This window comes from Salmo trutta, chromosome 23, assembly GCF_901001165.1.
Source record: "Salmo trutta chromosome 23, fSalTru1.1, whole genome shotgun sequence".
In the NCBI taxonomy this organism is placed as follows: Eukaryota; Metazoa; Chordata; class Actinopteri; order Salmoniformes; family Salmonidae; genus Salmo; species Salmo trutta.
This window is the reverse complement of record NC_042979.1, coordinates 41,581,513-41,606,002: the sequence shown is the minus strand read 5'-3', so window position 1 is coordinate 41,606,002 and position 24,490 is coordinate 41,581,513. Positions and strand designations below refer to the sequence as shown.

At 43.7% G+C, this 24,490-nt stretch overlaps 1 protein-coding gene across 3 annotated transcripts in view; it reads right to left on the bottom strand.

The window, feature by feature from the left end:
• Positions 1-24,082, bottom strand: part of nrg1 (neuregulin 1) — a 72,417-nt gene extending 48,335 nt beyond the window's left edge. For all 3 annotated transcript variants that reach the window (XM_029710358.1, XM_029710357.1, XM_029710360.1), the window contains exons 1-3: positions 23,820-24,082; positions 14,154-14,331; positions 12,300-12,421 (exon numbers count right to left, since the gene is read on the bottom strand). In XM_029710358.1, the coding sequence (XP_029566218.1) occupies positions 12,300-12,421; positions 14,154-14,331; positions 23,820-23,925 (406 nt within the window). In that variant the 5' untranslated portion in view covers positions 23,926-24,082. The remainder of the gene's footprint in view (positions 1-12,299; positions 12,422-14,153; positions 14,332-23,819) is intronic.
• Between the last annotated feature and the right edge of the window lie 408 nt (positions 24,083-24,490).

The following is a 24,490-nucleotide window of genomic DNA, read 5'->3' as shown; positions in this document are numbered from 1 at the left end:
TAGTCCCTGGATAGTGCCCGCCCTGGCTCCTTTCCCTGGCTCCTTTCCCTGGCTCCTTTCCCTGGCTCCTTTCCCTGGCTTTGATGTGATATAAAAAAGGAGCACTCGAGTCATTTACAGGGGATAGAATAAAGGAGTGCCCTGGCTCGCTCTCCTCGCCTCCCTGTCCGCCAGCCTGGTGCCCGCGGTAGAGGCTCATTCGTCTCCCGGTTAAAATACCTGTGTGCACACACTCCGCCCCATACAACTTGTGCCTATAATGGAACTATGAGCAGGAAGTCAGTCATTCAATGGAGGAGAGGGAGGGAGGAGCTCCATTATCATTAGTGCTGCATGCACAGTCTCATTGTTTACTGTGGTCTTTAAGGACGGGGAGAGAAGGAGGCGGAGGCCAAAGAGAGATTCAGCACTGCTCTTTGGGACAGCTCCTCTGTGACACTGTCTCAAAGTGACAGGCTACAGCAGACTAGTGATAATCTATTGATCTCTGCCTGAGGGAGGAGAGGAAAGGGGCGGGGGCAATGCCACTGTTTTTCTTGGGCTGGCTGATTGGGCTGTGAAGATGATGCTGCAAAATGTCATTTGTATGTTGTAGAAATGTTATTGAATGCTAATTCAATACCTAGATAATGACACGTTAGTGCTGACCAGGGGTTCTCTAGGGAAGGAGTGACAGTAGTACCATTAGTAAGTGAATATGCTTCTTTTAGAAGCTGAACAGTATGTGAACAGAGGATACATATATGTGCTCCACAGAGTAGGTTTGTGTGTGCGAGTGTTACCATGTGTTGTAAAATTGGAGGCCCATAAAGTAACAGGATTCTGCAACTTCCTCTGTAAGTACATTGAGAGCAACAACTGAAGCAAACAAAGACATTTTTCTCTCTGTTACTTACACACTTTCTTGACTGATCTGTGAGGAAAATAGCTACATTTGCTGTTTTTCCCCTTTTCGATCATCAAACATCAGAATATAAATGATCTACAGTGGTGATAGAAGAGACATAACACCAAAAGACAACCCTGAGAGCCAACACCTCAAATAAAAAAAAATGGGCATTCTCTATCAAATAAAATGCAAATAACCAGAAAAACAAGCTGGGAAACACGTTTCATTATGCAGTTAGAGAGGAAACAATACCGGGTGTTGGATGAATAAGTGACTACAGAGAATTTGGGAGTGAGCTGCCGTTTCGTGGAAAGTTAAAAGCAATATTGATACTTGTGCCTCCATGTCGGATATCATGATTTATGGACTTCATCTAGTTTGTCAGAAAGTTGCATAAGGGCTTGTGTATCTTGCCGTTATCTAAGCTGGGGTGCAATTTCTCAATAGCGTCTCATTGTCTGATCAAAGACTGTTACTGTCAGTGGAAAGATAAGGAGATGGTGGTCTCCATGGCCTGCTTTCATGTGGAGGGGGAAACGCACACACTGGCCTTGTGAAATACATCAAATACCAACCATTCCTTTTAAGAGCAGCCCCAATTCTCTACGGACACTAATTGGCTTTAGCGAATGAGAGACGAGCCAAATGTCCTCCTTCAGACTGGCAGACTGATTGAAATGAAGTCGTTTGCTTTCTGTATAATATATCACCGGGTGGGGGAGGGGGGAGATGAAAGGCAAACTTTGAGCAAACGCCGAGAGGGAATGCACATTTCACGTAAAACGTTTGCCGTTCTCACACGTTTCTTCTTCTCCCTGCGACGTGATAAGGAGAGAAGAGAGGTGTGCAGGTAAGAAGTGGACTGGGAGAGTTTCAGCAGCAGTATGCCTCTAACAGGATCCTAATTCATTATGCAGTGTAGGGAGGTACAGTAAAGTACTTCTCCTCCGGTTCAGAGCCCTTTTCCCAAATTGAACAGAGTGGGAGGCATTTTGCATGACAGACTGCAGCATGCTGTTCTCCACTAGTATATTACAGTACTGGTCCAGGCAGCATGCTGTTCTCCACTAGTATATTACAGTACTGGTCCAGGCAGCATGCTGTTCTCCACTAGTATATTACAGTACTGGTCCAGACAGCATCCTGTTCTCCACTAGTATATTACAGTACTGGTCCAGGCAGCATGCTGTTCCCCACTAGTATATTACAGTACTGGTCCAGGCAGCATGCTGTTCTCCACTAGTATATTACAGTACTGGTCCAGGCAGCATGCTGTTCTCCACTAGTATATTACAGTACTGGTCCAGGCAGCATGCTGTTCTCCACTAGTATATTACAGTACTGGTCCAGGCAGCATGCTGTTCTCCACTAGTATATTACAGTACTGGTCCAGGCAGCATGCTGTTCTCCACTAGTATATTACAGTACTGGTCCAGGCAGCATGCTGTTCTCCACTAGTATATTACAGTACTGGTCCAGGCAGCATCCTGTTCTCCACTAGTATATTACAGTACTGGTCCAGGCAGCATGCTGTTCTCCACTAGTATATTACAGTACTGGTCCAGGCAGCATGCTGTTCTCCACTAGTATATTACAGTACTGGTCCAGGCAGCATCCTGTTCCCCACAAGTATATTACAGTACTGGTCCAGGCAGCATGCTGTTCTCCACTAGTATATTACAGTACTGGTCCAGGCAGCATCCTGTTCTCCACTAGTATATTACAGTACTGGTCCAGGCAGCATGCTGTTTCTTATTAGTATATTACAGTACTGGTCCAGGCAGCATGCTGTTCCCCACTAGTATATTACAGTACTGGTCCAGACAGCATCCTGTTCTCCACTAGTATATTACAGTACTGGTTCAGGCAGCATGCTGTTCTCCACTAGTATATTACAGTACTGGTCCAGGCAGCATGCTGTTCTCCACTAGTATATTACAGTACTGGTCCAGGCAGCATGCTGTTCTCCACTAGTATATTACAGTACTGGTCCAGGCAGCATGCTGTTCTCCACTAGTATATTACAGTACTGGTCCAGGCAGCATGCTGTTCTCCACTAGTATATTACAGTACTGGTCCAGGCAGCATGCTGTTCTCCACTAGTATATTACAGTACTGGTCCAGGCAGCATGCTGTTCTCCACTAGTATATTACAGTACTGGTCCAGGCAGCATGCTGTTCTCCACTAGTATATTACAGTACTGGTCCAGGCAGCATGCTGTTCTCCACTAGTATATTACAGTACTGGTCCAGGCAGCATGCTGTTCTCCACTAGTATATTACAGTACTGGTCCAGGCAGCATGCTGTTCTCCACTAGTATATTACAGTACTGGTCCAGGCAGCATGCTGTTCTCCACTAGTATATTACAGTACTGGTCCAGGCAGCATGCTGTTCTCCACTAGTATATTACAGTACTGGTCCAGGCAGCATGCTGTTCTCCACTAGTATATTACAGTACTGGTCTAGGCAGCATGCTGTTCTCCACTAGTATATTACAGTACTGGTCCAGGCAGCATGCTGTTCCCCACTAGTATATTACAGTACTGGTCCAGGCAGCATGCTGTTCTCCACTAGTATATTACAGTACTGGTCCAGGCAGCATGCTGTTCTCCACTAGTATATTACAGTACTGGTCCAGGCAGCATGCTGTTCTCCACTAGTATATTACAGTACTGGTCCAGGCAGCATGCTGTTCTCCACTAGTATATTACAGTACTGGTCCAGGCAGCATGCTGTTCCCCACTAGTATATTACAGTACTGGTCCAGGCAGCATGCTGTGTGATTACGCCGCCTGCTCTTAAACCACTGTTGGGGACAGCAGTGACAGCAGTGCTGTTAATCCCTGTGGCTTTGTCATTTTGTCACATATTCTGAAAATTCGGTTGTTTAGTCTTCTTGGGTCTGTTTAACGGGGGTATATCAAAACCCAAAGAGAGGAAGTCCCATAGGGTGGCGCACAATTGGCCCAGCATCGTCCGGGTTTGGCCGGGGTAGGCTGTCATTGTAAATAAGAATTTGTTCCTAACTGACTTGCCTAGTTAAATAAAGGTTAAATAAGAATAAATGTCAAAAAATGTCTACTCATTCAATGAGAAATACAGAGAAAGTAAAATCCACCCGCTTTGACCACGCAATTGTGTGTAAATGGGGAAGAAAGTGCCCGTTGTCACTTTAAGAGTGAGAAAGAGACACGAGGAGAGAGGACAGAGGAAAAAGAGGACAGAGGAAAAAGAGGACAGAGGAAAAAGAGGAAGATAAGTCAGAAGACATAATAAACTGCTGGATATAAGTCATCATGGTAACACATTAACAGAGGATGAGATGTGGGGAGGAGTGCCCGAGGGGATTGTAAACTTCAAAGCCATCCTACAGGCACGGATGGAGAAAATAGATCAAAACAAGAAAGCTAAACACATTCTAGTCAGCACCTTTGTTCCATCTAGATCTATTAAAAGGAGATGTCTCCCTCTTCACCTTCCTTGCTACACAACAGAGACACACCATTCCCCAGGAGAGAGAGAGAGACACACACACACACACCATTCCCCAGGAGAGAGAGAGACACACCATTCCCAGAGAGACACACACACACACACACCATTCCCAGAGAGACACACACACACACACCATTCCCAGAGAGACACACACACACACACACACACACCATTCCCAGAGAGAGACACACACACACACACCATTCCCAGAGACACACACACACACACACACACCATTCCCAGAGAGACACACACACAATTACCAGAGAGAGACACACACACACACACACACACACACCATTCCCAGAGAGACACACACACACACACACCATTCCCAGAGAGACACACACACACACACACACACACACACACCATTCCAGAGAGACACACACACACACACACACACACACACCATTCCCAGAGAGACACACACACACACACACACACACACACACACACACACACACACACACACCATTCCCAGAGAGAGACACACACACACACACACACACACCATTCCCAGAGAGAGACACACACACACACACACACACACACACACACCATTCCCAGAGAGACACAAACACACACACACACACACACACACACACACACACACACACACACACACACACCATTCCCAGAGAGAGACACACACACACACACACACACACACCATTCCCAGAGACACACACAGACACACACACACACACACACACACACACACACACACACACACACACACACACACACCATTCCCAGAGAGACACACACACACAATTACCAGAGAGAGACACACACAATTACCAGAGAGAGACACACACACACACACACACACACCATTCCCCGAGAGAGAGAGAGACACACACCATTCCCCGAGAGAGAGAGAGACACCATTCCCCGAGAGAGAGAGAGAGACACCATTCCCAGAGAGAGAGAGAGAGACACCATTCCCCGAGAGAGAGAGAGACACCATTCCCAGAGAGAGAGAGAGAGACACCATTCCCGAGAGAGAGAGAGAGAGACACCATTCCCCGAGAGAGAGAGAGAGAGACACCATTCCCCGAGAGAGAGAGAGAGAGACACCATTTCCCGAGAGAGAGAGAGAGAGACACCATTCCCCGAGAGAGAGAGAAAGAGACACCATTCCCCGAGAGAGAGAGAAAGAGACACCATTCCCCGAGAGAGAGAGAGAGAGACACCATTCCCCGAGAAAGAGAGAGACACCATTCCGAGAAAGAGAGAGACACCATTCCCCGAGAGAGACACCATTCCCCGAGAGAGAGAGAGAGACACACACACACACACACACCATTCCCCGAGAAAGAGAGAGAGACACACACACACCATTCCCCGAGAAAGAGAGACACCATTCCCCGAGAGAGAGAGACACCATTCCCCGAGAGAGAGAGACACCATTCCCCGAGAGAGAGAGAGAGACACACACACACCATTCCCCGAGAAAGAGACACACACACCATTCCCCGAGAAAGAGAGAGAGAGACACACACACACACACACACCATTCCCCGAGAAAGAGAGAGAGACACACACACACCATTCCCCGAGAAAGAGAGAGACACCATTCCCCGAGAAAGAGAGAGAGACACCATTCCCCGAGAAAGAGAGAGACACCATTCCCCGAGAAAGAGAGAGACACCATTCCCCGAGAAAGAGAGAGACACCATTCCCCGAGAAAGAGAGAGACACCATTCCCCGAGAAAGAGAGACACACCATTCCCAAGGGCTGATCAAACAGAGGGCATGTTGTGTGTTCATGAACCTCTCTGACAACATTGAACAGGAACTAGCCAAGAGTACAAGACCAATAGTGTGCCTATGTAGAGATCCTAGAGCCTCATATCCCTAACCAAGTTAAACTCTCCTCCTTTAGGCCTATTCAAACCATATACCAAATGGAAGCCTCTTCTACTCAGAAAACCAATCATACTAATAGCAGACGTTTGTTTTTCCTGTTAAAGTGTAATCAGCCTTCCCTGTAGCTCAGTTGGTAGAGCATGGTGTTTGCAACGCCAGGGTTGTGGGTTCGATTCCCACGGGGGGCCAGCACAGAAAAAAAAAAAAATATGTATGAAATGAAATGTATGCATTCACTACTGTAAGTCACTCTGGATAAGAGCGTCTGCTAAATGACTAAAATGTAATCGAAAGGATTACAAATTAAATTGAAGAGATTAACCTCATATCTCCTGTGAAACGTAACACATCGAAAACAATTTACAATGATCCTAGCAAGGCGGAATTGCAGGAAATGAATCCTGTCATTGGGAAGCTCCCCTGACTACAACCGGCCAGTCACTCCAATGGGACGAGCGCTACGTCAGATGTCTAGACGTTTTTATTAATGCCCTGTATTTGAAACCAGAACCATGTAGATACTGGGCTTATGAAAACAACATGACATGTGTTTGGTATTTTTGTTAATGGCGTCATGTCCAAATACCACTGACATGACATTGTCTGTTTTCTTGGCAGAAAGGCTTTATCCTGGGATGACTGACGTGGGTTTATTTGACATACTATCCCTCCACACAGCCCAACATCTGCTTATTGCCCGGCCATGTGCTCCAGACTGGTCTTATAGCATGTAGCGTCGCTAACCTGACCACAGACGTTCCTGTTCTTAAAAACAACAACCCCTCACCATACTGACACGTTGTATGAGTAAACTGTTGCTTGGAAGGAGAGGAGTGACAAGGCTTTGGAAACGTTCTATCCAGCACAATGAGAACATAGCAGGCCTGGATAACACATTGTGTGACATGACACACGCACATTGTTTCACATTAGAAATGTCAAGTGAAAGGCATGAGCTGGCGTACACCCAAAAACAGATAGTGGAGGTGCTGACTAATGAAGAGTAAACTGTAGGCTACACAAATAAGAGTCACACTCTATACACAAGCTTCCCAGTCATTTATTGGGTTTTTCGGCATCACATTGCCTTCTTCGAACATAAGAAAATGTCTCCGTAAGTATTTCAGATTGTTTTATTTTCAAATTAGGCATGAATGCCCATGGCCGGGCAATAACTACAGGAAAAAGAGGACCAAGGACGCCCCCATTCTCATCGACGGGGCTGTAGTGGAGCAGGTTGAGAGCTTCAAGTTCCTTGGTGTCCACATCAACAACAAACTATCATGGTCCAAGCACACCAAGACAGTCGTGAAGAGGGCACGACAAAACCTATTCCCCAATAAGACTGAAAAGATTTGGCATTGGTCCTCATCCTCAAAAGGTTCTACAGCTGCACCATCAAGAGCATCCTGACTGGTTGCATCACTGCCTGGTATGGCAACTGCTTGGCTTCTGACCGCAAGGCACCACAGAGGATAGTACGTATGGCCCAGTACATCACTGGGACCAAGCTGCCTGCCATCCAGGACCTCTATACCAGGCGGTGTCAGAGGAAGGCCCTAAAAATTGTCAAAGACTCCAGCCACCCTATTCATAGACTGTTCTCTCTGCTACCGCACGGCAAGCGGTACCGGAGTGCCAAGTCGAGGTCCAAGAGGCTTCTACACAGCTTCTACCCCCAAGCCATAAGACTCCTGAACATCTAATCCAATGGCTACCCATTGGATTTTACACTGCTGCTACTCTCTGTTATCATCTATGCATAGTCACTTTAATAACTCTACCTATATGTACATATTACCTCAAATACCTCAACTAACCGGTGCCCCCCCCCACATTGACTCTGTATTGGTACCACCCTGTATATAGTCACGCGATTGTTATTTTACTGCTACTCTTTAATTACTTGTTACTTTTATTTCTTATCCATATTTTTTATTTTAAATTGCATTGTTGGTTAGAGCCTGTAAGTAAGCATTTCACTGTAAGGTCCTGTTGTATTCGGCACATGTGACTAATTCAATTTGATTTGAATGATGTATCTGCCGATACAGGGGAACACTTCATGGGGATTGGTTGAAGCTGTCAGCAGAATCTGTTTATAGAATATACATCCAGAGAAGAAGAAGAATAGCATCTGATGACAAGGTTCAAATGTCAGATTTATACCTGGGCCCTAAATATGCAAATGGTCAAGGCTAATGATCTCTGTAACGGTTTAATTCTGCCAGCCGAATACAAGCCGCGAGCCATCCATTTTCCCCCAACTGCAATGTCAACTCACTCACCACTTTATAACACTGAGCCCATTTTCCCCCCTACCCTCGTTCCAACCATCTGTCCAGATTAAAAAGCTGTGTTCATTTAAATCAATATCCATACATTTCGTGGGTGTTCAAAACAGCCTTTAAGGGCAGTATATTTTTTAAGGGCAATTTGGTTTTGAACCCATTCCAACTTTTGATGAGTCAGAAGCCACAGTATGGGACCATCACTCCTACCTGAAGTGTGGAAAAAGTCTGAAAAAGAGAGAATATCGACAAAATGTCAAAACCTAATGTTATGAAGATTTTTGGTGAACAGGACAAATTTTATTCAAATATTCAAACTATTTGAGGAGGAGACCAACATGCTTTTCACATTCTGTGTGACCTTCCAACACTACGCCATCGCTGATCAAGCCTCATCAATTTCCCGCTACAATTGGCTAATGAGGGTCATTATGTCCCTGGAAACACTGAGAAATGACTTCCTTTAAAAAGGTAAACAAATGAAGAGCCCCTGCTAACGCAGAGGAGGGTGACCATGGATGGGCTAGTGATGGCCTGAGCTGTCAAGTTGTAAGAAAAGGGCTAGTTAAACGGTGAAACTTGAGGGGAAACTACGCAGACATAAGCACCCAAATCAATGGCGTGTCGAACCAAGGCCTGTATAATCATTATGAACTAATAGAGGAGAATATATGCCAATGTTTATTCATTGAAGGGAGATGACACAAAAGGACAAAATGGCAGCTCTGGCTGAGATCCAATCCAGGGATTCTAGTTGACTGGCTTTTTAATGTTGTTTAAGACATGATCTGACATTTGTTCTTGCTGTTATTGTGTACCCTTGTAATAAAGGACACAGTCTGGGATTACGACGGGCACACACACACACACACACACACACACACACACACACACACACACACACACACACACACACACACGGGGTGCATCGGTCTGTGCATGTCAAGGTTATCCACAGTCACGATTGTTACCCTTGGGAACCTGGCCACTGTACACCCTCTCAGTAGGCAATTCCATTACCACACAGCACAGTATGGAGATCATCACTCATGGTGCCAAAAATGCCCTCGCAAAACAGTAGGACTCCTTGAAACCAGAGAGAACTGGCTCCAAAATGGAAGTGTTCAGGTAACAATACACTCAAGGTGAGTTAATAATAGTCCATGCAAAACAAATATAATGAATAAAACACACTGTACCAAGAGACATTCCTGATGCTACATGAAGTCCTTCCCTTCACCTTGCTTATTTACATACTGTATACAGTTCCTGCCTGCATCTTGTTCCTACTGGACATCGTAGTAGCCACACAGAGCACACTGTACACTGGTATGATAATTAGTTGGTAACCATGTAACTATGATAATCTAAATGTATCTCATGATAGGTTTAGGGTAACAGCCTGATATTTAGCTAGGTAGAGAAGCCAGAAACCAAGTCACACAACCTTATAGAGCTTAGAGGAGAGCTTAGAAGAACATAGAGAGGATTTCAGAGTGGGTTATTTCTATTACAGTAGAGGTCAATCACACATTTCGCCCAGAGAATAGAATAACACTGCAAATACACGTTAGTAATATCAAACTGCTCGACCGCAAACGTTAGCCCCCAAAACCTAATTAGCATCAAAATGAGCTAGCAGAAAGCAGCCAGCTAATCACTGTAAATAGATGCCGGACAGGCGGACGGAGTAGCAGGGACATGCTGGTTTAGGAAAGGGCCTTGCTAGTGCCGCAAAGCTCAACAAAACTTGTACTGTGAGAATTTTTAGTACATCCATTCATTTTTCATAGGAAGTCTGTAAAGGAGTTGAAGTCCGCATTCCATTAGATCAGGCTTCCTCAGGCCACCACTACCGAACCCTGCCGAATACCTAGTGGGCAAAAGTCTGGGTAGGTGGGTACAAACGTCTTCAACAGACTTGAAGGTGGTTAGGTTAAAATCCTTCACATTACACTGCAAAACTGAGTAATACCCAGCAAAAACTGAAGTATACTAATTATTTCTCTGTTGTACCCTAGCCTGAGAGACTTTATGTGAGAAAGACTGGACAGACCGTTATTTCAAGTTGTCATTGTGCGACTGTAATAAATAGGAAGCAGCAAATGGAGGAGACATTACATCAATAAAAAAATCACCCCAGGAATTCATCTGCATGCAGAGTTAACCCAATTCACCAGAGTACAGCTAAAGCAGAAACTGTGGCACAGACAACAACTTGGTTATGTACAACAAGGAGGCCAACAGACAGGAAGCATGTCAAAGATGATAACCCAGTATGTTCTCATAGATATCAGATGTGCTCATGTGTTGCTAACCTTAGCCACCCAATCAGATCTGTCTGTGTGTGTCAGTAGGCCCAATGTGATTAGACAATGAGACTTGACAAGATACTGCAGACCACGGTAATATCATATCATCTGCCAGTGGCAGCAGCAGAATACAAAAGACACAATGAGTGACTGAGTCTCCCAGCCGTCCACATTGACCAGGGCTAACTAGTTGTGATTAGCATAGATGGCTTCCAGGGGCTCCCACCGCATGTCTCTGCTGGGCTAACTCCTCAGTCAAGAGGTGGCTGACATGGCTCTTTTCTCTCCATTGGCAGCCGTTCAGAGAAGTACTACTGGCTAATTGAAAGAAGTGATTAAGTGGCCGCTTTAAACTGGCCCGCATACTGATCACTCTTGCAATGTCGCAAAATGGTGTGTGAGTGGAGAGGATCAGACTTGGAGGCATCGAGCATTTACCTGTCTGCGATATTAATGGCCCCGGGATTTTTTCCTCTATCAGTCAGAAGTTGATTAACGTCAGTGTTTTTTGGCAAGACTGGCAAACCGGCGGGGCGAGAAAAGGCGGAGCACATAAGGAGTAGTTGCTCTAGCGCAGAACAAACTGTATGCGCTTTGGGCAAGTTACACATCACCGTTTATACCTGTATTTCCACATCTTGTGACGACTTAAAATGTTATAACATGCTGCAATATGTATACCACAACTTGTAAAACGTGTTTCAAAATCAAACTCTTAAAATGTTCAGACTTACCTGTGGTGGTGAATCTGTGAACAGCTTACAATAAAGGCCCTTTTAGCTTGGATTGGTAAGGGTTGTGTCATGGAAAATGGTCTGTTGTACCACTAAGCTGAAATGGCAGGTTAGAAATGCCAGCTGCCCCCTATTGACTAAAATGCCAGTGAGGAGCATGGACAACCACAAGGTGAAGAGCTCACTCTCCCTCAGAGAAACCAAGTGTCAGGTCAGAACCCTCTGATGTGTGGCTCTATGATGAGAGGGCCCCTAGCCCCCCCCCACCTAGAGGACCCCTAGCCCCCCCCCACCTAGAGGACCCCTAGCCCCCCCCACCTAGAGGGCCCCTAGCCCCCCCCCACCTAGAGGGCCCCTAGCCCCCCCCCACCTAGAGGGCCCCTAGCCTCCCCCACCTAGAGGGCCCCTAGCCTCCCCCACCTAGAGGGCCCCTAGCCCCCCCACCTAGAGGGCCCCTAGCCCCCCCACCTAGAGGACCCCTAGCCCCCCCCACCTAGAGGACCCCTAGCCCCCCCCACCTAGAGGACCCTAACCTCCACATCTCCAGTCTAGCCCTGAGGAGGGACACCTCAATGCTACTAATTCAGTCACAAATCCCCCATGAACACAACACGCACATTTTCGCACACTACCTCTGCAATTAGCTGTCATGAAGCAATCATGTCAACTTAAGGTTAAACATTGTTTATGAATGGTCTTACCGCGGAGGAGCGTCACGTTACCGACGGTGCTGGTTTTCCCCAGGTTGTTGATGGCTTCGCATGTGTAGGAGCCAGCATGTGCATCAGAGGTTTTCTTGAAGTGGAGCTCAGAGACTTTCCCTCTGTAGGAGACAGACACATTTGGGATGAAACATGTTTCAATGAGCATGACCAGAGTATTCCATCTACTGTATATACAGTACATAGAGGCCTGAGCACGACACTATTAAAACAGATGATTTGAAACCATTCCTGGGTTTAATGTGTTGATCCTGGGGAACTATGGAGTTATTCTCCATTTAGTATTAACGCTGGGTCTTGTTTATTCCAAATGAAAAATGACACTATTTAGGATTCAATGGACTTGACCAGGGTCTGTATTCTTAAAAGCATCTCAGAGTAGAAGTGATGATCTAGGATCAGTTTAGCATTTTAGATCATAATGAATATGATTATGAGGACAGATGGGACCTGATCCTAGATCAGCACTCCTACTCTGAGAGGCTTTATGAATATGGGCCCTTTTGTGATGGAATTATACGAGCCTCTCATCTTCTAAACAAGCATATGACACAACAGTGGTAGGCCTGATCACCGACTACGACGAGACAGCCTATAGGGGGGAGGTCAGAGACCTGGCCGTGTGTTGCCAGGACAACAACCTCTCCCTCGATGTGATAAAGACAGAGGAGATGCTTGTGGACTAGAGGAAAAAGAGGACCGAGCACGCCCCCATTCTCATCGACTGGGCTGCAGTGGAGCAGGTTGAGAGCTTCCTTGGTGTCCACGTCACCAACAAACCAACATGGTCCAAGCACACCATGACAATCGTGAAGATGGCATGATAAAATGTATTCCTCCTCAGGAGACTGAAAAGATTTGGCATGGGTCCTCAGATCCTCAAAAGGTTCTACAGCTGCACCATCGAGAGCATCCTGACTGGTTGCATCACTGCCTGGTATGGCAACTGCTCGGCTTCTGACCGCAAGGCACTACAGAGGGTAGTGCGAACGGTCCAGTACATTATGGGACCAAGCTGCCTGCCATCCAGGACCTCTATACCAGGTGGTGTCAGAGGAAGGCCCTAAAAATTGTCAAAGACTCCAGCCACCCTATTCATAGACTGTTCTCTCTGCTACCGCACGGCAAGCGGTACCGGAACGCCAAGTCTAGGTCCAAGAGGCTTCTAAACAGCTTCTACCCCCAAGCCATAAGACTCCTGAACACCTAATCAAATGGCTACCCAGACTATTTACGTTGCCCCCCCCTTCATTTACACCGTTGCTACTCTCTGTTATCATCTATGCATCAATCACTTTAATAACTCTACCTACATGTAGATATTACCTCAACTAACCGGTGCCCCCCCCCCCACATTGACTCTGTACCGGTACCCCCCCTGTATATAGTCTTGCTATTGTTATTTTACTGCTGCTCTTTAATTACTTGTTACTTTTATTTCTTATTCTTATCTGTATTTTTTTTTTAACTGCTTTGTGGGTTAGGGGCTCGTAAGTAAGCCTTTCACTGTAAGGTGTATTGTATTCGGCGCATGTGACTAATACAATTTGATATGGCAGAGAGGTGATGGGGCAGGTGTCGAGCCCCCGTCAGATAGCATCAGAGGCGTGCTGGAGACTAGAGGTGGCTGTGGGTGTAAATAACATTCACGCCACCTCAGCAAGAACCAAAAGCTACCAAGTCATGAATCATTCCTCGCTGCAACTGCCAGCCAGATTCTGCATATGTCACAAATAAACAGCTTCTAAATCAGATAAATGTACAATTTTGAAGGACAGTGTGTAAGTATTATAAACTTATTAAGAACTCAGAACTTGTAACGGAGGTACTTACTCTTTCTTTCTTTTTAACTTGGTGCCTTTGAGTTTGTTCTTGATGCTGGCTAAATCGACCCCCTCCTTGTACCACTTGAATTTGGGGGATGGGTTCCCCGCTCCGAGCTCGCACTTCAAGAATGTCTTCATCCCCTCCACGACCTCCACACTCTTCATCTCCTTCAGCTTGGGCTCAGCTGCAACACAGAACCAGGTCAACAGTCATACAACAGCAGGTCGAAACAGGTTCACTTCCTGTCGGAGTGAGGCAGAATGGGTAGCACCGTTCTCCTAAAAAAAAACTTTACAAAAAACAGGTTCACTTCACTAACGACACCGTAGTAGCAGTGGAAAAATGTAAGAAAGATTTTCAAAATAGCAAAAATATCCACATTGATGGGCAGCGTACTGTTGGATTTCACTTGTTATTGTCATTGAAGGGGTGTAGTAAACTCCCTGGGTAGATGGGGGGGGGGGGGCCTATAAGGACCCATTTAAGCTCAAGAGCACCCCCAGAGGCAAACATTCTGTACAACCACTTTAATCCTCTCCTCAAACAAAAATGTGATTACTGTACAAATGGCGATTACTGAAAATTAGGCCTAGTCAATGTGCAGTACGGGACATGACTTGTTAGTAGGATATTTAGAAATCAATGTTTGGGCCTGTCAAGGAAAGAAGGCATTAGTCGATTGTCACAATCCCAAGGAATTCAACAACAGGACCAGAAGACCACCACTCCATCATGAGGAAGGGTATTAATCTGGAATAACCTGCCAACCCACTGTTCTGTTCACCAACAGTATTCATTCATTAATGAAGCAGCAGCAGAAAAATCCCAACAATGCTTATTCAAAGAAAACTATGTGAAATGGGACACCAGAACTTGTATCTGAGTAATGGTTCGTCAGTGCAGCTGTCGAAGAAAGTAATTACTAAGGAATTATGCAAGGAAAGATGACTCGCCACCCAATGACTGGCAGTTAGTGCCTCGACTGACTCAGAAAACTTCTACTCGTCTAGGAATTCATAATTCCTTTTTATTATTATTATTATTAATTTTTTTACACAGCATTGTTGAGAATGAACTTGCAAATAAGCATTTCATTGCACTGTGTGCTAGAGCTCTGCTACCTGCCTATCATTATACATCGGGGTAGGGCCAGGTAGGGCCTGTTGTTTCAGCAATAACTACAGTTGAAGTTGGATGTTTACATTCACTTAAGTTGGAGTCATTAAAACTCGTTTTTCAACCACTCTACAAATTTCTTGTTAACAAACTATAGTTTTGGCAAGTCAGTTAGAACATCTACTTTGTGTATGACAAGTCATTTGTCAATTGTTTACAGACAGATTATTTCACTTATAACTCACTGTATCCCAATTCCAGTGGGTCAGAAGTTTACATACACTAAGTTGACTGTGCCTTTAATCAGCTTGGAAAATTCCAGAAAATTATGTCATGGCTTTAGAAGCTTCTGATAGGCTAATTGACATCATTTGAGTCAGTTGGAGGTGCACCTGTGGACGTATTTCAAGGCCTACCTTCAAACTCAGTGCCTCTTTGCTTGACATCATGGGAAAATCAAAAGAAAACCAGCCAAGACCTCAGAAAAAAGACCTCCACAAGTCTGGTTCATCCTTGGGAGCAATTGCCAAACGCCTGAATGTACCACGTTCATCTGTACAAACAATAGTACGCAAGTATAAACACCATGGGACCACGCAGCCGTCATACCGCTCAGGAAGGAGATGTGTTCTGTCTCCTAGAGATTAACATACTTTGGTGCGAAAAGTGCAAATCAATCCCAGAACAACAGCAAAGGACCTTGTGAAGATGCTGGAGGAAACAGGTACAAAAGTATCTATGTCCACAGTAAAACGAGTCCTATATCGACATAACCTGAAAGGCCGCTCAGCAAGGAAGAAGCCACTGTTCCAAACCACCATAAAAAAGGCAGACTACGGTTTGCAACTGCACATGGGGACAAAGATTGTACTTTTTGAAGAAATGTGCTCTGGTCTGATGAAACAAAAATAGAACTATTTGGGCATAATGACCATCGTTATGTTTGGAGGAAAAAGGGGGAGGCTTGCAAGCCGAAGAACACCATCCCAACCGTGAAGCACAGGGGTGGCAGCATCATGTTGTGGGGGTGCTTTGCTGCAGGAGGGACTGGTGCACTTCACAAAATAGATGGCATCAATGATGTGGATATCTTGAGATGTTGCTTCAATACATCACTCACGAAGTTAAAGCTTGGTCGCAAATGGTTCATCCAAATGGACAATGACCCAAGCATACTTCCAAAGTTGTGGCAAAATGGCTTAAGGACAACAAAGTCAAGGTATTGGAGTGTCCATCACAAAGCCCTGACCTCAATCCTATAGAAAATTTGTGGGCAGAACAGAAAAAGTGTGTGCGAGCAAGGAGGCCTACAAACCTGACTCAGTTACACCAGCTCTGTCAGGAGGAATGGGCCAAAATTCACACAACTTATTGTGGGAAGCTTGTGGAAGGCTACCCGAAACGTTTGACCCAAGTTAAACAATTTAAAGGCAATGTTACCAAATACTAATTGAGTGTATGTAAACTTCTGACCCACTGGGAATGAGATAAATGAAATAAAAGCTGAAAGAAATAATTCTCTACTATTATGACATTTCACATTCTTAAAATAAAGTGGTGATCCTAACTGACCTAAGAAAGGGGATTTTAACTAGGATTAAATGTCAGGAATTGTGAAAAACTGAGTTTAAATGCATTTGGCTAAGGTGTATGTAAACTTCTGACTTCAACTGTAGGTCAGGGTATCACTAAATTGAACAGTAACATTTTGAAGCTGAGCCATTTGCTCGTGTTCTGCTGTGCCGTACAGTCATATCTGACTAAGATCATAACATGGTGTCAGAAGTTAGTCAACCTCGTCAAATAGAAAACAGGAGAGATTTCACCGGGTGAAAACAAGCCGGTTTTATCAACCAATCTCTTAACCATTTTGAACAAGTCAACGTGTCAAATAAAAAGTTCCTCTTGCATAGTTGAGGATGCTAGTTTACTATTCTAGACACTTAACTTGCCAGAAGTTGACGTTTTACAAAAATATGTGCATCAATGTAAATTCATATTAGAGAGCTAAAGTCTCAATCCAAATGCTGGACTGAATCTTATCTCCATGGTTACAAACTCAGGTGTTCTTTGAAGGAACAGATAATTGACACAGGTATGTTACGAGAGCTCTCTGGAGACGTTGGACCCAGACACACTGCAATCTCTCTGGGCTGGGTTAAACTTAAACCCCATTCATTTCTGGGCAGGTCTGTCATTATTACACAACTGTTGCCCAACCTCAACAGAGCTCACAGCACCTGAACAGGGCAAAGCTTAAAGGAAATCACAAGGGTTTCCCACCTAAATCAGTGGGGCACAAAAGGGCATGTGTGTGTTCATTCATGCCCTTTTGTTTGCAAAAGGGAAACTCCCTTAGTCAGAGCAGCTATACTTTCACTTCCCCAATGATCATTTTCTGAGAGCAGGAGCCCAACCCAAACCGGAACTTTTCCTTTAAAAGAAAATATTTCATCTGATAAGAAATTAGACGGAATTCATTGAGTAATGGAGGAAAAGTAATTCTAGCCTTCGTGCAAAACAAGAAACATGAGCCCTTTTGTGTCAAGGTGTTAACACTAACTTTCTCAACATTCCCAATTGTTGAAAAGCTTAGATAAAAGCTCTGTTCTCACAGATAACCGAAAAATTTAAAAAATGACAGCGGACTTTAACATTCTCATGATATTACGCCTGTGAAAATAGACAGGCATCTAAGGAGACACTGACGAGGAAGAGGCTGACAAAAATACCTGGAATACAGCACAATACTGAAAGAAAATATGACCTCAGACAAAACAATACCCTACACATAGTTGCATATTTGAGAGCTTCTCGTTTCAGCCTAATCCTTTTAGTGGTGCTTCCTGTGAGCAATAGAGGCACTGCTCTGAGTCATGACTGGACTAGGGAGAGGGGCCAGTAGGCTACAGTTCTATAACTGTTAACGCACTGTTACATTCATTTCAGGAGAGTTGATTAATAAGCAACAGTCATACAACTAATAAAATGAGCCATAAGAGCTCCTGAGTGGCGCAGCGGTCTAAGGCACTGCATCTCAGTGCAAGAGGCGTATCCCAACCAGCCGTGAGCGGCGGAGCACAACTGGCCCAGAGTCGTCCGGGTTAGAGGAGGGTTTGGCCGGGGTAGGCCGTCATTGAAAATAACAATTTGTTCTTAACTGACTTGCCTAGTTAAATAAAAGGTTAAAGAAAAGGTATAATTTATACCTGGTGCTCACATGCACCCTTTGTCCTGATCTTGTCCACACAGGTGTAGACAGGTGTAGACAGGTGTACACATGTTTAGACAGGTGTAGACAATTAAAAAGAAAGTGACACATTGTGATCTGATTGTGAGGTAGTTTGAACTAAACAGAAGTAGACAATAATATGTGTAAGGTGTGATATCCCTTGTAAACAGTTCCTATCCAACCAGTGAGGCCAGCAGGCTGGTCTTCTTTCATCCGTATATACTCTATGTAATTTATTAACTTTGTATTGTCAATTTGATGTCTACTGTATTTAATGACACTGCAACTAAATTTCCCCATTGGGACAATAAAGTCAGTAAAGTAAAGCCAGGCACACATTTTGTCTGGATATAAATCAAGTGTAAACAGACCTGCATGGTCAAATAATTTAAATTACCATTATACCGGCCTCAAATCATTGACAGTTAGCATCATTGACTTATGGCGTCATTAATTGTTACCCCAAAAATAAATAAATAATATTTTGAAAGAATCTGTCAAATAATTTGCATATAGGGAGGCACCGAGAGCATCCTGATTGGTTGCATCACTGCCTGGTACGGCAAATGCTCGGCCTCCGACCGCAAGGCACTACAGAGGGTAGTGCGTACGGCCCTGTACATCACCGGGGCCAAGCTGCCTGCCATCCAGGACCTCTACACCAGGCGGTGTCAGAGGAAGGCCCTAAAAATTGTCAAAGACCCCAGCCACCCCAGTCATAGACTGTTCTCTCTACTACCGCGTGGCAAGCGATACCGGAGTGTCAAGTCTAGGACAAAAAGACTAGTTTTTACCCCCAAGTCATAAGACTCCTGAACAGGTAATCAAATGGTTACCTGGACTATTTGCATTGTGTGCCCCCCCCCCCAACCCCTCTTCTACGCTGCTGCTACTCCCTGTTTATCATATATGCATAGTCACTTTAACTATACATTCATGTACATACTACCTCAATTGGCCCGACCAACCAGTTCTCCGGCACATTGGCTAACCGGGCTATCTGCATTGTGTCCCGCCACCCGCCAACCCCTCTTTACGCTACTGCTACTCTCTGTTCATCATATATACATAGTCACTTTAACCATATCTACATGTACATACTCCCTCAATCAGCCTGACTAACCGGTGTCTGTATGTAGCCTCGCTACTGCTACTCTCTGTTCATCATATATACATAGTCACTTTAACCATATCTACATGTACATACTCCCTCAATCAGCCTGACTAACCGGTGTCTGTATGTAGCCTCGCTACTTTTATAGCCTCACTACTTTTATAGCCTGTGTTTTTACTGTTGTTTTTATTTCTTTACTTACCTATTGTTCACCTAATACCTTTTTGCACTATTGGTTAGAGCCTGTACGTAAGCATTTCACTGTAAGGTCTACACCTGTTGTATTCGGGGCATGTGACAAATAAACTTTGATTTGACCAGCTAAACTGGTCACAATGCAGACAGTGGACAAATAAGAGATGTTACATGTTGGATACAAAAAGGCATGAGAGGTCTGATTTAAAAACAGAACATTTGTAAGTAAACTGTCCAAATGAAAAAAAATTAAATAAAATACACAAGGTGGGAGTTTTTTTGTGTCTGTAAAATGTATTATGCGAGAAATGTTATGTGGTCCTCCCACTACGACTCGTTGTCTGGAAAGCGAACAGTTTATTGGGCTACAGATTAAATAAGTTGTGAACTTCACAGGGTGGTGAAAGGGGATACCTAGTCAGTTGCACAACTGAAATGTGTCTTCCTCATTTAACCCCACCCCTCTGAATCAGAGAGGTGCGTGGTGGTGCCTTAATCGACGTCCATGTCATCGGCGCCCGGGGAGCAGTTGTTATTGGGGGTTAACTGCCTTGCTCAAGGGCAGAATGACAGATTTTCCTACCTTGGCGGCTCACGGATTCAAAACAGCGACCTTTCGGTTGTTGGCCCAACGCTCTTAACCGCCAGGTGACCCTGCATCGCCAAGGTGACCAGCGTGATGCCCCTTTCTAATAAATATCGACTTCTTATTCTGGTGACATGATCATGATACTTGGCTGCCGTTTTGTCCATAATAATGTCATCATGTAGGCTATACCCACACTATCTGCCAGCTGTTGGCTCCCTGTATGCCCACGACCAGAGTGGGAACACTGGTAACATAACACACTATTTTGTTGTGAGAAAACCATCAGTAGAGTTGAAAATGCCATGGAAACCTATTTAACTTTTGTTTAATATATATATATATATATATATATATATATATATATATATATATATATATATATATATATATATATATATATATATATATATTGGTAGATTGGAATTTAATGCAAAATGTATTTTTATGTGCACTACGTCATCATGCACAGTTATCATTTGATGGAAACATCTCTGGTGGGGAATATTGTTTTTATGTAGATTTTTGAATATTCGCATGAAAGTCTGTTGCCAATTTCATGGAAACCTAGCTAGAATTAAATATTTTTTGGAGGAGGAAGATGCGATCATCTGTCCAGTAAAATAAATGTAATGAGAACATCTACGTTCATATTTTTGTCAATGACACATTACAGCACTAAAATATCAGACACCAGCACCAAAATATCAGAAACCAGCACCAAAATATCAGACACCAGCACCAAAATATCAGACACCAGCACCAAAATATCAGACACCAGCACCAAAATATCAGAAACCAGCACCAAAATATCAGAAACCAGCACCAAGCCAAACAACATGGACAGAGTTCATTAAACAGCCATTTTCCATTCATATGTTGTCTGGAAATGAACCTTGTGGCTATAAAAGTGCATAGAGGGAGCACAACTGCAAGGGGGATAACTTAATGTATGCCCATCTCTTTGTTTGCTCAGGGTTGAGACAGCGCTAAGTCCGGGCCAGTCTTTTCAGCTGTTTCCCCATGTCATGGAGGATCTCCCTTTGGGGGAACTCCTCTGCGTTTTTCAAACCGCAAATTTACACGGATCAGTCAACATTCCAAGCCATGGTACCCCAGTAAGGGAGGAATTCCATGATCTAATACTGTGTTCCAGACAAGAGTTGAACGGTCCAGACATCGCCAGGCTTCTTGACCAGCAGACCCAAGACTATTGTGACTGGCTTGGTTATTTCAGAGTTTTCCCCCTGTTTTAGTCTAATTCTCTATAATTTCATAAAAGGATATGGCAGATGTTATGGTCTTCAAAGTCATTCTGGTAGAGAGGAGAGCAACCATACAGTAAGATGGTCCCAACCCCACTGTCATTGTCAATCACATCAAAGCATTTTTGTGTGCTAATTTATACAAATCAGACAATGCAGCATATTTACACAATTTTCAAACAGAAGAGTTTTGCTAGGGATGTGTTTGATGAACCACTGTCAGTAATTATGATGCATCGCTGTTCAGTACAGGAATGAGGTGGCCATTGGACTGCTGAAGGCATTCCTGTATTTCATTTCAGTGCTGAACACATTGGCCAGAATTCTCTCTATGCTGTATTTGGGCAGGAAAAATTCAAAAGGTGTATTGAATTGAAATGGAATTGAACAATGCATTGTCAAAGGCCTCAAGCAAACAATGCTTTGCACTATGCCTCTCTCTACCTGTAGGTTCAGACTACTGTGCATGTTGATCACAGGACAATACATCCCTATACAGTTAGAACATGATTGATACACAACATTCCTCATGAAGCTGGTTGAGAGAATGCCAAGACTGTGAAAAGCTGTCATCAAGGCAAAGGATGGCTACTTTGAAGAATCTCAAATATAAAATATATTTTGATTTGTTTAACAGCTTTTTTGGTTAATACATGATTCCATGTGTGTCAATTCATAGTTTTGATGTCTTCGCTATTATTCTACAATGTAGAAAATAGTACAAATAAAGAAAAACCCTGGAATGAGTAGAAGTGTCCAAACGTTTGACTGGTACTGTATATCACAGTGGAATCTGCTTTGACAATGTGCACTATTCACTCTCATATGGCAAAACACACAGCTAGGCCATCTATCAATATGGACACAGATGTTAGTCTGCCGTTTCAAATCCAATGCACTCCATTTAGCATCATGTTGACAAAAGATCTATGAATCTGTACAAATAAAACGATCAATAGAAGCTGATAAAAGCAGCATAGGTCTGGCTATTACTGAGCTTTGCAAAAACTGACCCAACACCTGTCAAATAGGAAGTTCCCCCAAGACCCCCAAATTACTCCACATCTGCCAACAAATGGACAATGCCACAAGCAGGAAACAAAACAATATGGATCAAAGCTGGGTAAGATTGTGTCAAAACCAAGATATTGCCACTTCTTTTGTTAGCCATGAAAGTTCCCAGTATTAAACAATGATCTGACCTAGATATTGCGATTCTGAGAAATTGAACTCCCACGGCTGACAGTTAAAGGAAGCATTTTGACTTGGAACTACAGTTTATCAGGTATATCAGGAATTTAAAATGGGTTGCACCTGTCAAATCACAGGTCTGTGATATAAACGAGTCTTGATGGGCGCCTACTTTACTAGTCAAGTTTTCAATACGTACATTGCAATGCCAAAAATTAATCTTTAACTTGATTAAAATCAATGCAATTAAATAATTAACTGAGAAGTTTTGCTAAAATTTCACTGCATTGTGTCTCACGTGCACCAAGAAGACAATGTTTTCGGCTTAAACTGGTTATGAGAGGAACAACAATTGTATCCAAACAAACTTACTCTAGTCAGACACCAGCCTTCCCTGTAGCTCAGTTGGTAGAGCATGGTGTTTGCAACACCAGGGTTGTGGGTTCGATTCCCACGGGGGGCCAGCACAGAAAAAAATGTATGATATGTATGAAATTGTATGAAATGTATGCATTCACTACTGTAAGTCGCTCTGGATAAGAGCGTCTGCTAAATGACTAAAATGTAATGTAAAATGTAGTCACATTTAGTCAAGGCAAATCATTTATATATTCGAATAATGTCCAAATGTGTTTCCATTAGACGTAATAGAATAATAGAAGAAATGTGTTTCCATTAGACGTAATAGAATAATAGAAGAAATGTGTTTCCATTAGACGTAATAGAATAATAGAACAAATGTGTTTCCATTAGACGTAATAGAATAATAGAAGAAATGTGAGTGGAACTGAAAGTTCGTAGGCTCGTGGCCTTGAGTTACCGTCAGTCAAACACCTGTAGCTCTCACCTCGACTTTCTACTTCATAAATACCGGCTTGGAATAGATCACGTTACATAATAGCCATAGCTTCCCGTTGGCCTACTTTTGCAATTAATTATTTCGTATTAAGAAATCAAAGTAATGACAACTTACCTGGTGGAGAGTTGTCCGTTGGTTTCTCCTTTTTATCTTTTTTATTACCTGTACCCTTTTTATTTCCACCTCTCTCCCTTTCTTTCCCTTGTTTCTGCTCAGACATGTCTTATTCTGTGTAGTAAATCGATTCCTTGAATAAAACTAACGCCGGAGTATTTTCCAAAGTGTCGTCTGCCTGCAGTTCTCCTGAGTGTTCCTCCAGTCAACTCTGGAATAGTTCGTATGCAACAAAGTTTCCATGTGCATGTTGGTAAGTTGGATGGGAGGAGCGTATTCAGCCTACACGGTAAGTAACGCCTTGTGATTTAGTATGCGCTACTAAAAATCACTGCATCTATTTCCCACTCCTACCATTGGTTACATAGTCTGAAGTACACCTGCCGTGTTTCAGATGTAAAGCATAACTTGTCATGTTGTTTTCTTTTCAAACATTTGCTTTGTAAGTAGATCTACTTCTGACAATTAAAACATGTTGGTCATCTGTATATGTTAGCAGAAGGCTATAATATTAAAAATGGATGATTCTGTAATATTGTTCAATTATCTGACCAATAGCCTAACCTAAGAGCAAACTACAATTTTCCATTTCATTGGATATATGACAACCACTGGCACTGTAGCATTATGGCTTATCACACCTGACAGTGTACATTATACAGACCACACTA